The sequence below is a fragment of the Colius striatus genome, chromosome 2 (assembly GCF_028858725.1).
Source record: "Colius striatus isolate bColStr4 chromosome 2, bColStr4.1.hap1, whole genome shotgun sequence".
Taxonomy (NCBI): domain Eukaryota; kingdom Metazoa; phylum Chordata; class Aves; order Coliiformes; family Coliidae; genus Colius; species Colius striatus.
Genome location: NC_084760.1, coordinates 87,193,108 through 87,212,007, shown reverse-complemented (window position 1 = coordinate 87,212,007; position 18,900 = coordinate 87,193,108). Strand labels below are relative to the sequence as shown.

At 38.0% G+C, this 18,900-nt stretch overlaps 1 protein-coding gene across 1 annotated transcript in view; it reads left to right on the top strand.

The window, feature by feature from the left end:
- The window catches only part of KCNH1 (potassium voltage-gated channel subfamily H member 1), a 181,514-nt gene that overhangs the window by 99,748 nt on the left and 62,866 nt on the right, over positions 1-18,900 (top strand). Inside the window, exon 10 of the mRNA XM_061991377.1 lies at positions 8,267-8,463. Coding sequence (XP_061847361.1) covers positions 8,267-8,463 — 197 coding nt within the window. The remainder of the gene's footprint in view (positions 1-8,266; positions 8,464-18,900) is intronic.

Below are 18,900 nucleotides of genomic sequence, written 5' to 3'. Positions count from 1 at the left end.
CCACACAATTGTGTGAAGATTGCTTCTCAGCATACTTAAAGATGTCAGATAAGTTAACTGTGAAAATCCCAGGCTGCTATCTTTATACTGTCCCCCCATACCTGAGCTAACTCAGATTACCTTAAACTGAACTGCTTTGTGTACAACCCCATTTTCATAATTTGTTTGGTTTGGGGCCTGTTGTCATTTAATGCCAAGCCTTTGAAAAAATCCCTTGCTTCTCTACATCATTGTTTTTTCACCTGAGTTTTAAATTTATATTTACCTCTCTGTGTTAAAAATACCAAGCTGCTGTGGTTTTAGGCTTAAGGAGCAGTTGCAAGATTACAGATGGAATTAGTTTGCTTATTGTTTTCGAAAACAGTATCTTAACATCACAGCATTGTTTGTGCTATTGAATAAAACTGTAATGTGACTACCAATTATTTGAAAAAGGAATGATTGAAATGAAAATCCAGCCTTATCTTCAGTAGTTCTATTGTGCTTTTCCTATTTATAGTTTAAAGCTTTTTTTTTCCCCAGGTTGACCTATATAAGCAGGTCAGACAAGTTGCATATTTTTATGAAGTGATTTAGTGAACATCAGTTGAAGGAACAATTTCCTCAATGCATGTCCAAGAACACTATTGGCAAGAGGAGTAGAAATGGAGATCTGGCTAAACTGTTTAAAAGATAGTGGCATAAATACAAAATTTTAATTTCACAGTAGCTGTAGGAGCAGCATTAAAACTTTTATTCAGAAATACAGGTTTATTCCAGAGAGTAGTCCTTATTCCCGTCCTCCAGACATCTAGAAAATGTAGTGTGGGCTGACATCAGGAGCTGCCTATTTTGAGACATCTGCAGACATTACTTGTTCTATTCCTAACTTCTGGTAGAGCAATAGAAGTAGGAGTCTCCAAAGCCCTTGTCCACTGCTATGTACAGATGTTCTTAGACTGTACATGGCTTTGGAAAAACAGATTTTAAAAACACTTGATTAATGACTTGCTAGAGTAACTGGGGAAAAGGGGGATTTGCTGTGAATAGAGCCCTCAGTTATGAACTTCCTGGCAGTTCAAATTCGTTGATTGGATTTTTTATGTCATTTCATTTTTTATGTTGTTGCAAATTTATGTACTCTTAAGTAGTCTGACACCATCAGATATGGACGAAGTCCCCATTGGAAGGTGGTAATGTCTGTCAGAGCACTGGCAACAGACATCCGTGACACACTGGCAGCTGAAACTGAGATGTGGTAGAGATGAGGCTTTTAATTCCAGCATGTTCCTTGATATTTCAGGCTGTGCTAGGAAGGCTTGCCCATCGTGTTTGTGTGTATAAACCAAACAGAGGTATGACAAGGTAGAAATGGTAGTTTAACAAAGAACTCGGATTTCTATAGAGGCCCTGATTTCTGGCAGGTGACCAACTGAATTACTTTTCATTTTTGTTTTGGGTAGGGTTTTGTTTGTATCTCAACATTTTGTAGGAAGAATGTGTTTTGGTTTTTTTTAACTGGAAAGCCAAAGAAAAATTTTAAAATTCCATAAAATAAGTTTTCACAGAACACTTGTTTTTCCTTGTTTTCTCTATGTTTCAAATGAAAACTTATTTTCAGAGGTATGTTTTTGAAGTGTTGTTAAATTTATCCTCAAGGAGTCGTTGAAAACATTAAGTAAAATCAAGTATACTACAGATATGAACTTTGTGAGGTTTTCAAAATATTTACTTAATCTATTTCAGAAGGTGTATCCGCTATTTTAAACTCTAGTGAATCCTTTTGTCTGAAACAGAAAAATCGAATATTGGCCCTTTAATGTAAGCTTCAAGCAATAGCTGTAACGTGGAGCCTGTATCTGTGTCATCAGGAAGTAACTCTGAGGATATTGCAATCTAAGCCTCTCAAAGGTTTTTTGATCAGAGAACTAATGCTATCCACACAATGGCAACACAGACTGAGCTGTGTTTTTCTTATTACTTAACCAATACAAATAAGTTCAAATACATTTGTGACTCTAGTTATTTGAGGTGGCAACTTCCATATCTTCTGAATTTGTATGAGCTGAAAACATACTTAAAGCATTTTTTTACAGTAACCACTAAAAAGCAAATTAAGGATAAATTATTCAGATTTTGGTGAAACCTCCTAGCTTTTTTGTGAATAAGCCTGGCAGGACTCAGTTGACATTTTAAAACTCTTCTTCTCATCACAGTAAGTCAAATAGTGAAATATAATCCACACTCTATTCAGCCACGCAAATAAATGCATTAGTAATAACAGAAATGTTAGCTGTAACTAATTCATGTTGTTGCTACTCATAGTCTGCTCTAAAATAAATGTTTTTATTTTGCCTGTACAGTGATGTGCTTCAACAGAGAAAATTGGTGCAGTTGTATAGTAAACTGTCTGCAAAATGTTGCCAAGCTGTGTTTTAGAACATGAACAGATACGCTGTGTTTCTATTTTTGCACCAGGCAATGCACTGGAAGTGCAACTTCAGTTTATTATCACTGTAACACTTCTTGTTTCTGTAGCACTAGTACTCTTGCCTTTGTTCCCTTGTGGTCTTAATAGAGGAACAATTAAAACCTCTGGTTAATAAAAAATAGTATATTCTCTGCAGTGCCATTTGTTATTCACTTCTCATGATGTGTCTCAGTTTACACTTGTGAAATCTTAAGAAAACTCAAAGCAGTAAATCACTTCCATGCATAATCTCCTGACAGCTGTACTGTGTTGGAGGGCTAAACTACAGGCTCTTCAGTGGCTGTCAAGTTGTGCAGAATATCTGTGGGATAGATACTGAACACTCTACCTTGATGCCAAACGATAGCTGGTTTTTTTTGGCTGACAGGTATTTGTTACCTTAAAACAATGTACCAAGAGAAAAAATTAGTTTTGCTCTAGTGCCTCTGTTTTCTTTGAATCTTTCTTCTCTCTGTAAAAAGGGAAAAAATAAATTGCACACGCTGCTCATAGAAGGTGGAGATGAGGGAAGAGAGAAGAGGGAAAGATTTTCAGTTGAGGTCAAATAGACATGTGGCATCACAGAAGGAGTTTGACGTGAGTCTGACATCACTGGCTTTGCACACTAGGGATAAATACACTGTCCTTAGTGGAATTATGCTTGAAGAGAATATGTAGACCCTTGTGACATGGACTAACTTCAGATCTTCTGGTTGTGTTCAGATCTGTTCAGGAGGAAAAATGAAAAACTTTAAAAAACTCAGGCAAAGGTTTTTGTTTGTTTGTAAGTTTTATCAGCATTTTAACTGAGTAGTCACTAGAATGGAGACTGACACACAGAGAATCTGTGTTTGCCTTTACAGCAGTTGATGTCTTCTACTACTGCTTGGAGGTGGAGAACAAACTCTAAGGGTACAGGCCAGTGGGAAAGTCATTGCACAGGTGTGGCAGCTGCTGTGGATCAACATCACAGATAACAGTATTTGCCAACACCTGATTTTCAGGATATGCTAGTGCTGTGTTGCTCCTGAGGTACTGTAAAGCAGTGTTTGGTTATTCTAGCTTATCTTTAGGTCTGCTGAGACTATGTCAGATCACAATTCTTCTGTAGCTCAAACACACAGATGAAGGCAGATTTGGAAGGGATTTGAGCTAGATTCTGGTGTTGGCTGCTGTAACAGCTATTACTATTTATTTGTGAATCTCTGAATATTCTAACATGAATATTTTGTGTGATGGGCTGAAAATCCGTGAATTCATGTGAATACCATCAAAGACCATACTGACTTGTGAGACCTTCAGCACATGAACCCATGGGTTCATCTTCTTACCCAGCTGCTATCATGCCAAAAGTGCTCTACAACTCCCAGACGCCCAGAACCAGAAAGTGAACCAAGTTTAGTTAGTATTAGTTAAGTCTTCCACACAGAGTCATATTTTTTCAGAGTAGGGTTGGAATATCTTCTGTCTGAGAAAAATTTCTTTCCTGTGAGAGTGAGGGAGCCCTGGCACAGGCTGCCCAGGGAGGGTGTGGAGTCTTCTCCTCTGGAGGTTCCCAAACCTGCCTGGACACATCCCTGTGTGACCTGATCTAGGTGGACTTGCTTTAGCAGGGAGGTTGGGCTAGATGATTTCTAGAGGTCCCTTCTAGTCCCTACCATTCTATGATTCTTCAATACTTTCTGTTTGTAGCAGTAAAAAAACCTAAGGGTAGTTCTGGTAGGCAAACCAAGGCAAAACAGCAGTTATATGTGAGTGTGGTTCTTTTCTTAAACAGAATCAGCAAAACACTTGGCTAAGTTGCAATAGCCAGACCTTCATCACTGGTGCTGCTTTCAGGAGACAGGCAATGTCTCTTGACCTTTTGCCTGAGTCGGGCTGAATTTGCAGTGGTAACTGAGAAATTCTCTTTTTACTCATAAGAAGAATAACAAATCTGACATGGAGAAAAGATTGAGAAAGAATGAATATGGAAACAGAAACTGCTGGTTTTATAAAATAATTCCTCTGTGTTTAAATATATCAGGGTTTGGGGACTTGTTATTATAATTAAAGCAAACAAGGAAACATAAAAGGCGAAAAACTATTTCACTTTCCAGTGCATACTGAGCTGACGGTGGAAAAGGTCTTCAGCCCACAAATCCAGCAGGGAATATAAATGATTGATGGTAAAAGCTTAGTTCATCCACTTTAAGTGTGATTGACAGATAGTGTTCCTGGCAAATGTCTGGAATTCAGCAAGATGGGAATGAGAAATGCAAAGTACTGACAAACAAACAGCCATCTACATATCTCTAGCTTTTTAATCTTTCCTCAGAGATAAAGTGAAATACATAAAGCCTGGAGTTACATGTGAAAAAAAAGCTTTTGACTCAGGTTCTCTGTTGCAGCCATTAGACTTTGCCAGCCGCCTTCTGACACAGTTAGAAGTCTCACCTCACTCTTTTTACTCACCAATTACAGATGTTTTTGGTAAAACACCCACTTAATCTGTCGTCTTCTTCTTTTCCCTAAGTGATTTATCTTACTTTATGGAGAGCATATAAACAAAGAGAGGTGATATGCAGCAGCTCCTTATTATTTATAAGAGGACAATTGCTCTAATCCCATGCAGATACCCCTGGGTGGAATTTTAATTCCAGCTAGCTATAAAGTCTTTCTACTGCTACTTTTTTCCCTCAATTTTCTATGAATGTCAAACACGGGGCTTTTTTTTTAGAATCTGGCAATCTAAACTTATGGAATGCATATGCATTTAGCATTTAGCAAATGCACTTGACAGAAACAGAATGGTGTGGTGCAAGCGTGCCTTGCTTTGGAAATTGAACTGTTAATGTAGGGTGGTTTCTTTTCTTTTTTCAACTAGCTCACCGGGTGTTAATTTGATTAACTTCAAGGAAGTTGTTAATAATAGAAAACAGTACAATCTTTGGCTTAGCATGCTTTGTTTCTTAAAAATTGAAACTCCTGTGTTCCGACTTAGTTTGTGGTCCGTGTGTTGCTTTTCTCTGTTTGGTTTGGCTCTGAGTGTGTAGCAAATGCAGCTCCTTCATGTGCTACTCTTGCCAGTAATGGGAAGCGGCTGCCTAGGGTGGCAGGGAACTGCAGGAGGGGGAGTTTTTTGGGAGTTACAAATAGCAAGGGGAAATGGGTTGCTGCCACAGATGAAGGACACAGTCGTGTTTTTTTGTGTTATGTGAAAATCAGAACTAAATTTTAAAAAGTGAGGTATAATTGTCTTCCGTATGTAATTTCATATGTAGGCAAAGCAGCACCATGCTGTTTGTGCTCGGGTTGTAATAATTACTCTTCATGTAACTCTGGGGCAGTAAAATAATTACTATTGATTTATGGTAGGGCAACTTATCTGGAAATGTTAAGAAATATGCTTAGAAAGGAGCTAGAATTCCTCTTGCCTATGATTGGACTACCAACTCGTAACTGTTGCTCATCAGTGATGGCACATTTCAATGCTTGATAGATTCCAGAGCGTTAATTAAAACAGTTGTTTAGCTAATTGCCTGGAAGATTGTGAGTAAAAGCATGTTTACTCCAAAGGCAAACAATCCATTTTTACCCAGTGATGCATATCAGTTTTTATGGTGCATAAAAATTGTTTCACTTGAATTTTGAATATATTGTGTGTTTATCTGTCTAAAAGCCTTGTAGATGATGATGATCTATTTTTAAGTGCATAGAAGCTTTTTTTTTTGTAGACCATTTTCAATGTCTCTACTGAAAAAGTGTTTATCCAAATAATTGAAAATGTGAAAAGTAATTGTCATTAAAATGAAAAGTTGCCTACTGCACCGGGCAACTGGACTACTACCATGCTTACTACTATGCAGCCTTTGTAGTGTTTCTGGATGTTGGTGCTGCCCTGTGTAAAGACAGTAGAGGTGAAAGAAAGGTTGTAGTTATTGATGCGTTTGCCTAACTGTGGGGAAAAACTATGCTTATGGAACAGGTGGTTTCAGTGTATATATGCATTTAGAATGTAAGTATAGTCTATGCTCCTTCAAAGTGTTCAGGGGCTAAACTGGCCCCTGGCAGGTGGACTGCATAGGGCTTTTGCGGAAGACTTGTGGGAGCACATCAGTGTGAACCACACACAGCTTACTGCACTACAGTGTACCTTACTGTCAGGCTGGTACCGTCTTCTTAAAGAGAAAACACCTACCATCTAATGAAAAAAGATTATGCAATGGTGGAAGTACAACTCGAAGGCTGAGATGGAGTTCTGGGCTTAATTTAGAAGTTTAACCTCTTTACTCATGATAATTCTCTTGTCTTTCATATACACTTTCATATCCATCTATTTATTTAGGGAATTAAGTCTAAAATGGCCTGGCTGAAGTCAATAAAGTAATATATATTTTGATGCTTTGGCTTTGAGAATTGCTATGGGCAAAGTATTACTTATAAGACAAGGGACCATCTGGTTCATTCTTACCACAACTTGATAGGCACTGCGAATGCATTTATTTGTTGTTTGTCTTAAAAGTGATGTGCAGTGGTGATATAACACAGCAGAAGGGTTTTTTTAAAAACACAACCAAACATTCAAACCAAGAATAGTGTAGTTGTTCATTATCAAGGTAACAACTGAATATTCTTATCTTGTTATCATTATATGTCAGAAAACAGAAAAAAATTTTACAGACCTAAACGGTGCATGTCAGGAGAATGAGGCAGCACTTTTTTTTGTTGTCTCCAGCACCAGGACGAGGGGTAATGGACTCAATAATTTGGATCACAAAAAGTTCCACTTAAAACACAAGGAAAATCTTTCCTGTGAGGGTGAGGGAGCCCTGGCACAGGGTGCCCAGGGAGGGTGTGGAGTCTCCATCCTTGGAGGTTTTCAAACCCACATGGATGTGTTCCTGTGTGCCCTGATCTAGGTGACCCTGCTTTAGCGCGGGGTTGGACTACATGTTTTCTAGAGGTCCCTTCCAACCCCTACTATTCTCTGATTGTATGATTACTCTGTAATGGAGCTTGTAACTTTCTTTTAAACACTCCTTTTTCGCCTAGCCTGAGATGTGGTGTAAACAGTGAAATCCTGACTGGGAGCTGCTCCTCTGGCAAATATTGATATACTTGCCCTGCATTGTAGTGCCCAGACAGGTGCAAGTGTCCTCACTGAGGTATTCCTCAGTTGAACTTTCACTGACTGGTTCAAGTTCATAGAGACAGGCACATGGGAACTTTGTAGGAATTTGCCATGTTTTTTAATTCTTCCAGTGCATAACAGCTAAATATTCTTGCTTTGTTAGTATCATCTTGGTGATAACTAACTGATATTATTCTTGTTTTAGTCTATGCTATTACCTTAAATCTCTACTGGATTACATGACAGTACACATGCACAACTATTGAAAAATTCTGTTGAGACTTAGCAGCAGAAAAGCATTAGAGCCAACAGAGTTGTTATATCTGCTCTTTCGTACTGTTGTAAAGTCAGACTAGTGAAGTAGGGCAAACTTACTTTAATACTGACGTATAGTAGTGCTTTGTTACTTGATTTTGCGAGAAGAACTTTTACTGGTATTTAAAGGGGACTTGTCACATGAAACACTTTTTTATTGTGATTTGCTCTTAGGAAATTTTACTGAGCTATTGTAATTGATAAGAAGATAGTAGAAAAGGTATCAATTAAATATTTCAAATATATATTTTTTTTTTTTCCCCCAGACAGATTTTTTTTCCCTGAGCACATAAAAAAGAACCTTGAGCATATAAATTAGATGTATGTTCTTTTACGTTTTTGGTGGAAATAGTACCGTTGTTGAAAGCAATGTTGCTGCTTTTCCCTAGGCAAAGGAGATGTTTTTGGAGATGTCTTCTGGAAGGAATCTACCCTCGCCCAGTCCTGTGCTAATGTAAGGGCATTGACTTACTGTGATCTTCATGTGATAAAGAGAGATGCCTTACAGAAAGTGCTGGAGTTCTATACAGCCTTTTCACACTCCTTCTCCAGAAATCTCATTTTGACCTACAACTTGAGAAAAAGGGTAAGTAGCTTTAAATTTTAAGATACACGTAAATAATAACTTTTAAGGACTGTCTGGATGAGAAAAAACTAAATTGCTTGAATTCTGGTGTTCTTCATAGCCTCTCATAAGAAGATTTTTTCAGAGCTTGCCTAAGAGACCCTCCAAGTGTGTAGCGTCAAAAGGCCATAAGTATTTATTCCAGTGCTAGTTTTACAGGGAGCTGGGCTGTGTATATGTGAAAGTATTTTACGTTTCTACCAAGTGGACATGTTTGTGAACTGTCACACGCTTGGGATAATGTTCACTGCTTTCTGCAATTTCAGCTTGTAAAGCAGCTAAAAAGGTGTTAGGAGTGTTGCCTAAAGTTACAAGGAAAGTGGAAGGAAAGGCATGAAATCTACTATATGGAACAAAAGTCAATGACAGTAATGGAAAAGTAATATGAACATGACTGATTATATTAAGAGTTGTTTCTTTTAGAATCAATCACATTTTGGAACTACTTTGCTTATGTATAATGTTTCCATTTTCTTATTACTGATTTTTTTTTGTCTCTCATTTCTTCCTGTGTGCCAGTTCAAGTTGAAATCAGTGTAATTCCATTTTAAATTCTCTATGTGATCTTCAGTGTACCACTTCCTAAGAATTTGTTAAAACTGTAGCAGGTATAATTCAGTTGATATAGTTTATGAATGCAATTTAGAAGACAACAATGTATCATTGAAAATAAATACATTTGAGCGCCTATACTTACTTTAAAGTATTATGATATAAAGATACCTGAGATCAGCTAAAGAAACCTGTTTGATGGCAGATTTTTTATTCCTAGAAACATTTCTCCATGATAACTTCCAGGTACCAAGTCTTAGATAATTACACCTGAAAAAATAGAAACATTTTCATCTTTGAAGTCCGTTTTGTAAAATTAGACTTTAAGCCTAGAGTATTGATTTTCTGTTTTGTTTAGGGTTTGGAGGTTTTTGTACCTGGAGCTGGAATACTAAAGTTGGAATTGTGTGATGATATTTTCTATCTGCATGTTATCAACAGCAAAGACTTCAGCTTTTCAGTATTAGACAAAGAGAAATGTGGCCCCCACACTTTGGTCAATTAAATCAAAGCTCTGGTAGAAGACTGATGTAATTAAAAACTAAGAAGCAAATTTATACTTGAGGATTTTGTCATAGAACCTTTTTTTTTTCAAAATATATTTAGTTCCTGCAGGAGAAGAAGAAGATATATCTTTGCAAGAAGATTCAGATGTTCCATTGGAAGCTAAGTTTAAAAACCAGCCACTTATCTGGTGTTAATTAATGTAAGAAATATAAGAAATGAACGAAATTGTTATTGAGATCACCTAAGGCATTGGTATTTACTGACTGGCATATTTTAAAATAACATTGTGACTGATACAGTAAGATGATCTAAGAATACAGGACTACTGTTTTTCAACATCCGTAGAAATACCAAACTCATAGTAAGGCTAACAGAGTCACATCATTTTGGATCTGCTCAGAGTCAAAAGCCCCACTTTGAGAATCAAATACCTACTCCAGAAGTGACACTTTCCCTCCACATTCATTAGTGTAACTTGTCCTTGCCGAGGTTATAAAACACTTTTTGACCACAGTCTCATAATTCCTGTGCTATCATTTTTCTACACAAAATGTTCTTAATAAAAAGGTGCGTTATATGATAGCAATTTCCATGCAGTTATTCAAATAATTGGATTTTAATTCAGTTGCAGTCAGTATAAAAGTATCATTCATTGATAATGGAAGTGAAAGTTTGATGGCTCCAGGTTAACAGACTGCAATTTTATTTATTTTATTGAAAGAAGGATGATTGCAATGGGGATGGAAATGTTAAATAATGTAAATAATGTGTGCTTTTGGAAATGCATAGAAAGTGTGATAGTTTAGAGACTGGAGATAATGCACGTTAAAAGGCAACTTTTTAGAGTCTGAAACTTAATCTACTTTAAATATATATGAATCTTTATAGAAATAGCTCCCCAGCCGGTTGCTTCTAACACTTCTCCCAGTCTATTTCTGCAAATGAAATTCTGTAGAATTCAGATGAACTGGTACCTTCTGTGAGTTACGTTTGTGATCTATTTCATATTCTTTGGAATATAAATATGAGAATTAGACTTTTCATTTCAATAAACACTTTCATCTCTGGCTCCAAAAGTGTTCAACTAGTTGAAGTGTAGATACTGTATATTTATCCCAAATATATTCATACACATTGCAAATACATGAAAAAGCAGCTTCAGGGATTTTTTGGCTGAAGGCTCTCATGAACATATTTTTAGACTTGGTTATTCCTTTGAGGTGTCCCCATCTCCAGGGTGCGTATGCCTTCACTTGACCATGGTGCTGAGTCTCACTGCCTAGTGCAGGGTGCTTTCTAGCCAAGTTTCACAGAGCGTAAGTAAGCTTTAGCACTCTTTCACAATGTTCACATATTACTTGGCTGCTGTGTCCCCTGCAGTGATCCCTTACTCATGCAGATGGATGAGACTCCCTGTCCTAGACCCTTCAGTACCAGTGAGCAGTGCTGACCTTACAGATGTTCCCCACACCTTCTGGGGTCTGGGTCCAGTTGCTAACAGCTGTGACAGAACTAAGCAGACATACAGTCACATTGTAAAGTACCAAACCAATTGGTCTTGACCTTAACTAACTCTAGAGCTGGATTTAGGCAATGTAAAAGCATTTTACCTCCATTCCTTGTGCTGCTCTTCCTACTGGTCTTGAATTTGCTTTGAGCTGAGCTAGGAGGGCAGGATGCTTCTGTCTGTGTGTCTCCTTTGTGCCCTCCCTAGAACGTGACTGCAGTTATGAAATGCTACTACGTGTGACATCTGAGGATTTAGTGGCCAAGGGGAAATGCTCTCAGTCCTCTGTCCCTGGCATGCTGTAGCTGTCCGTGTCTGTGCTGTGAAAAAATTCTTTTCACTCACTTTCTTGACAAACATCAGTGAAATATCCTCTTTCCTAAAACTGTCAGCTCACTGTCAGGTGATTGCCTGAGCAGTTTCCTCAAGTGACTAAAATCCCTCCTGAAGTTATTAGCTGTCTAGTTACCTTTGGCTGGAGCTCAGGTTTAGAAGACTTTTTATTTTTCCTAAAGGAAAAGAGAAGGGAGACCTTTAATTAACTCTTTTTGCTGCCAGTCATGGAAATGTTCATTTAACTGAAAGCAGGGGGAGAATCAGCTGCTGCCTTTCTCTCTCCAACATATTAAGAAACTGGAGCTGCAGTCTGTGACTGCAGGTGGCTGTATGTCAAACTCCAGGGCTTTGCAGCTGAAAGGAAGCTGACAGTGCATTTCCCAGAACACTTCCTACTATAACAATGTTGTGAAATTAAAGCAGGTTAACTTGATGTTTGACTCCATTTTTGGAATCTCAGAGAGGAACCGGAGTGTAGACGCTGGGGGTATGTGGGATGATCAGGTGACATCAAGGGTGTGCTCGTCGAAAGAGAAATATTGCAGGGTTGGAGGGCAGCAGGATTCACTGTCTGGATGGAGGTCTGTTTTTCCCCAGTAAATATTTAAACATATATTTCCAGTCTGGACTTCATAGCTCTGGGTTAGTAGAAGCATAATAAGAGAGAAGCTTGCATAATAGCTACTTGTCATTGTCTTTTGCTTGCAGTGAGGTGCGAGTTTGCTGGCACCTTCTTTAGGAATGTGAAAGACCTTTGGCAGCACTTGCAAGTGTTCTGGCTTTGGCAGTTGCTTCTTTCTACCTGTATGAGTTTTGTGACCAATATTAACTTACACTGGGTTGTACCACAGTGTATTTGCTCAGTTGATTCTGCTGCAGCTGAAAATTATGTTATAGCTGAAATGATGGCACATGCTACATAAGAGAATTCTTATGCATAATTTATTAAGCTGAGATTCCTCTAGTAAGCCATTTTAGGCTAGATAGAGATTAAATGACTAATTCTGAATGCTTTGGAGTATCATGATAGAAAGTGCAAGTAGCTTTTTCAGAAAGCTGAAATTTGTGTCCTGGAATAAAAGAAGGAATGCAGTAGGATGTAGATATGTTATTTGAGATTTTGTAAGACTGAAGGAAATGGCAAAAACCTCTCTACATTTTTACAAAGCAAGCATGATTTAGTGTTTTAAAGCCAAAGTTCCTAGTCAGAGTATATTTCTTTAGAGAACTCTGGTTGCAAAGGAGTAGTTTATCTCTCTGCTGGTATAGGATTGCTTGCTTTTGTACATGTGGTGGTGTGCTTATTTGATTCCATTCCAATTGTGCCAGTGAACAGGGCTCCTATCACCTCTTTCTAAAAGCAAATTTTAAATACAGTTGGGCTGTCCTCTTCAGCATTAGTTTCACCTTTCTTCTTTTGATACTGTAGGCCCTAACTAGAGAGAGAACCTCTCTCAGATCAAACATTTCAGCTAGGAGTGCTTCAAGCCTTGATTTTAAATCTCAAGGGGCTTGGCAGCAGGTTGTTTTCAGAGAGGCTATCCATGGCCTTGTATTCTGCCTTTCCACATGACAAGTTTTCCAATTCTTTTTCATGATACAGGTTCAAAACAGTATCCCAGAATCCTTTCTGGTTTAGAAGGCTGAACTGCTGGAAGATTTTAACAAGCTTTCTTAAAATGACAAGAGTGAAAAGTTTTAGTTTTAGAATATTGGTCCATTCCATGATGGATTTCAGAATGGACAAACTGACAGTCTCCTTCTGTCTCCTGTGTTTATACTTACCTAAACAATCTTGTAAGTCCTGTGGGAAGAGGGATTTAATGCTTGACATAGTGGAAACATGTATGTACAAGGGAAGATGTAATTTACTAAGTTCTAAGACAATGTGGTGGGTTGACCTTGCCTGATTGCTACATGCTCTCCAACCTGCACTATTGCTTCTCGTTCTTGGCGGGACAAGGGGAGAGAAAGAAGATGAACAGCTTGTGGATCAAGATAGGGACAAGGAGATCACTTGCCAATTACCATCATGGGCAAAACAAACTTGACTTAGGGAAATAAATTTAATTAATTACCAATTAATTAGAGTAGGATAATGACAAGTAAGAACAAATCTAAAAAAATACCTTCCTCCCACCCCTCCCTTCTTTGCAGGCTCAAATCTTCTACCTCTTCCCCTTGAGCAGTGCAGGGGATTGAGGAATGGGAGCTGTGGTCACTGTTCCTGTGCTGCAGTGTGGGATCCCTCTTGTGGGACAGTCCTTCACAGACTTCTCCAATGTGGGTCTTTCTCATGGGCTACAGTCCTTCAAGAACTGTTTCAGTGTGTGTCTTTTCCTTGAGGTGCAGTGTTTCAGGAAAAATCTGCTCCAATGTGAGTCCCTCCATGAGGCTGCAAGTCCTGCCAAAAGAAGCTCCTACATGGGCTCTTCTCAACAGGCTGCAGGGTGTATATCTCCTCCAGTGTGGATCTCCATGGGCTGCAGGGCAATGTCGGCTCCAGCATTTGGAGCATCTCACACCGCTTCCTCTTCACTGACTTTGGTGTCTGCAGAGTTGTTTCTTTCACGTATTCTCACTTCTCTCTCTCAGCTGCTATTGTGTAGTGGTTTTTACCCCTTTTTAAATATGTTGTCACAGAGGAGCTACTAACATCGCTGATTGGCTCGGCTTTGGCCAGCAGTTGGTCTGTCTTGGAGATGACTAAAGCAGACTCTGTCGAACATGGGGCAAATTTCTGGTGTCTTCTCTCAGAAGCCACTTCTGTAGTCCTCTTGTTATCAAATCTTTGCTACCTGAACCCAATACAGACAACAAAACGTTTTTGTTGCTTGTATTCAGTACATTATACATTTTCATGCAAATTTTAACTGTAACTTAGGTTCATCTATGTGAGTAAATAGCATAATGTTTCTTTAAAATGCTCTTAAATGACTAATTCCTTCTAAACCGATTTGATGAATTCATCACTTGTTTGAGACGCCTTCTCCTACTATGAATAATGAGCAATTTTTCTTGCATTAGTGCTCTAGTATAATGTCTGTACAATTGTTACAAAGAAATAGCTTATTATACTACACAAAACAGGATGTGTATTTCCCCAAAGGAATGTTAAGTTGTTGAAATTCTGATAGGTCATTCACTAGTAAATAACACTAAAGGTAATCAGTAGGTGTTAGTAACCACCAAGAAAATAAATTGATGGAAGAGTGGTAAGGGTAAATTTTGAAATACAATTCTTCTTAAAATAGAAGAATTTTGTTTCTTTTATGAAGCTGATACTAAAACCACAACTGCCTTGAAGTATCTTCAGGAAGAGAATGTTTCCTGTTCTGTGCTACTGTAGATTTATAGGTTCTACTGTGTTGATTGTTAACGATACTTAACAATCTTTTGCATTCTGATCACTGAATTAGAAATGAAATTTGTACAGGCTAAATTTATAAAATCAGAATTTTAGCTATTTCCCAATGTGTTTTCTACGTGTGGGAAAGTGTATCAATGTTGTGACAGTGAAAGACGTACCAATTATATGTCAGTACTTAGGAAAAAAGATACGGCAAATGGAACAAGTTTTGGTTGTCCTGAAATTGAGGTTAAGCACTTAATTCATTAATCCAGAATCAGGATAGATGTTTTTTTAATTTATCACACTTCGAGTAGGCCTGCTAGAATTGGTTTTTGAATGTTTTTTTCTTTTCCTCAGTGACCCATAAAATACTCAGACTTAACTATAACAGGAAAAAAATCTGACCTTTTCAAAATCTGTACTGTTCATAAAGTCTTTCCATATATGGTAAAGCTATTTGGAGTAGATGAAAAAATACAGTTAACAAGATTGGTGGTGAATTTAAAAGAATATGTTTTGAAGCTATTTTAGTCTTTTTTTTTTAAAGAGCATATTTGGCTTTTGTGAAGCTATCTTCAGATGAGCTTTAGAAAGTTAACAATAAATATGAGACAAAATCCTTTTTTAACATGCACAACCACCCTCACCAGCTTGTTTATCCCAACAGAAGAAACACATTACTTGGATTTCTACCCTCCTAAACCCATGTAGGCTAAGGCATTTTTATATATTTTAATATACATAAAAGTTACTTCATGTGAATGAGAATTTCCTAGAAGAGCTCCCCTAAGCCTATTTAAAATAGGGAAATTCTAAATGTTGGCCCACCACTAGGGATGGGAGACGATGATCCAAGAAACAGTGTAACTGCTCTCATGCAGTCTGGGAATCGGGTCTTCATTGTGAAAACAGTGAAATGCTCACTAATATTTTTACGGTAGGGAGGATCAGTCCTTAGTTTAAAGTCGTGTTTTTCTTACCATTGTGTTGACTGATAAATAGATGTGTAATGGTAATACTCAAGGGAGGCCGAGGAGCAGCTTGTCTGTGTAGCGTGTTATTCTTGTTTTCAGTACATGTGTGGTGCACTGCCACCTGCTCACAGTTAAGTCTACTGCTGTGCCTTAGTCCACCTTTTGACCATGCTAGCAAAGAGGAAGGCGATGTTCTGTGTAAATTCAAAGAGTTCCTACCCTTTCTCCAAAGCTTGAAATCTTATCTTTGACATAGTAACATGACTGAATGGCCAGAGTTTCGAAATCTGTGTTTCTAATTATAACAAAATTTTGGGTTTTTTTTCACTTTGTGCCTGTCACCATATGTGTGTACATGTGTATAAATATGTATAATGGCTGACCTATTTCTGAGTTTCTCAAGTAAGTCAAATATTATGCACCTTTTCTAATATACAAATGCTGTGGCCCAGACTTTTTTTGCCTGTATCCACCATGTTTTATCTTTCATTTTAGCTGCACTAATTGTGTCAATGTCTTGGTAACCTCTGTGCCCTGTTGATAGTATTTGCTGATACACTGGGATGTTTCATACACTGAAGCATTCCTGACCAAGCAAAAAACAGTGACTTAATACCCTCCTGATTTTTTTTTCCTCCCTCTGAAAACACAGTCTGGTGTCTGTGGTCTGGGAAGCAACTGACTCTATACAAACTCTTAGTAAAAGGATGCAATTTCCTGGCATGACAGCTTTGATCTTCTGGTCTTTTGTAAGGTTGCTAAAAGGCAAACTCATTGGACAACGGCTCCAAACACTCAACCCATTGAAGTCACTCTGTGAAGAAGTATGTAGATACCTGTGCAGTAAGAAGGCTAAGTTACAATGGCATACCTACAACTTTAAACAATCAAATCCAAGTGATCAGATTGGTCCTTTCTTCAGCTCTTCAATGAAAGCTGAAATAACCACCCCCTATAGAAAAGAGAATAAAATTCTGGAGGCTACTACTAATGTTGTTTAGAGGTTTTGTGATCTCTGCTCCAGACCAAACCATGCCTATAGATCCTCTTTTTACTTGCTTAAATGTTGAAACAACTATGAGCATGATGAGACAAAGGAGATTCTTTTTGTCTTTGCATACCTGAGCTGAGTCTCCACAGCTCTTCCAAGGACTCTGCTTGATATCCACCATCATGGGCATAAAAGTAGCTTGCCTTAAATGTGACAAAAGATTGTGTTTGAAACAAAGCAAGTTTCCCAGCTTGATTTATTGAACACTAGGAGCTGCCCACAGTATTTGTGTCAAACTGTCTTACATGTTTAGATAACTGATGTTTTTCCTGCATCCATTCTTGACAGTCAGCCCTCTAGTTGCCTTCAAGTATCTTGCTGGGGGAGCGTGGGGGGTATACAACCAGGAGCATACCACATTCCTTAGTCTCAAGCCTGCTGCAAGAAAGTCATACAGCTGACTGGTGTCTGATGCCAACCTGCTTTACAGGCTGCTGCCCATTCCAGTGTGGTATTGAAGTGTTTGACTGCTGAATGTGAAGTGGAGTAACTACTAGGTGTGGCCTTGTGAAAGTTTTTGAGTTTGAAATCAAGTAAGCTTTACCATCATGGGAATGAACCAATTGCAAACAAAACTTGATAGAGCACCTTGCCAATCACCTCCTGTGACGGTAGCTACTGACTATTGCCACAGCTAAAGTCAAGTGGCAAAGAGGACGTTTTATTGGGCTGTGGTTCACTATAAGGACTCATAGAAATACTTTGAAAGGAGGACCGTGAATCAGCCCCTCTTTATTTGGGATTATTTTTGCAGCAGTCAACTGTGTTTTCCCTCAAACGATATATGATTCCTGCCTCAAAAGGATGTGCATTATCATGTCAATCACCTGTTTGGATTCAAGTTTTCAAACATAAATGTGATATGTGACACTGGTGGAAAATATTAAAGCCAATGAAGATACTAAGTGTTTTTAGAGTAATTCTCATAAATTAGTGAACTACAAAGGCAACTTGCACTCAGCTCCAATTGAAAATACCGTCAGTATTCTCCCTCTTGCTATCAGTTCTTTTTGGTCATTCATTTTGTACCTATTACATTCCAAAATGAGGTGTGAACTTCACTATCTTTTTCAAGGGCACGTATATACCAAGTTCAGTAATATCTCCCTCAGCTGAAGCAGGACCATAGAGTGCTAAGCTAATCTGAGTATAATCAGTCCTGAAATGCTGTCCATATAGGACTTGGAGGGGGAATAATGCTATCCACAAACAACTGCAGCTGGACATGAAGTGATCTTAATTAACTACAGGTCCAATTCCATTGTCTCTCTATGCACCTGTGAAACTGAACAATCTTTTCACTGGATTTTTATCAGGACATAAGCTGTCTAAATCCATTTTCATTAGTACAGCATTATGAATGTGAAAACCTGACATCTAATTGAAGTAATATTTGAGACTTGAATACTATGTGATATTGTTACTGTATATGTAGATGTTTCTTCTTTTTGCCATCATCTTCTGAGGTCTTTTTCATATGCAGAAAGGAAAACACTTTGCCAAACCACATCTACACCAGGTCTTCAGCATGTGTCACAGGAAATCTTGCAGCCAGTTCAACTTGGCCTTTTCTCACAATTAATCTGAAGGTACTATGCCTTCGTCTTAAAATTTCAAAGGATGTGCTTCCACCATCCTGATAAACTTCATGCTTGGTCAGTTCTCCCATGTGTTCTGTAATAAATATACCACACAATAAAATTTTGTGATTCATTTACACAGCTGACATCAGAGAATCCAAGAAAATGTCAGCCAAAAGAATTTTGTGACACATTGTATGATTTTGAAAACTGTAAACAAATCATTGGATGATTTTTTTAAAAACACCAAACAAAACCCAAACACTTCCCCCCACAAGAAAAAAAAAACCTCAGGACATTATTATTTTAAAGAGTTAATAGTATACTCAATGTGACCAGAATGGATAAATCTGTGTCTCCAGTCTTCAAAGTTAATATCTGGTTTTTGGACAACATTTGAATATTATGCAAGCTCCAGCATTCTTTGCACCGTTGCAGAAGTGAGGCACATTACAGTCTTCCTCTAAATAATGGGATGGGCAATTTGTTGTTTTCCAAGGTTTCACAGTAATAGGAAAGATCATATTTATGGCCAGTTT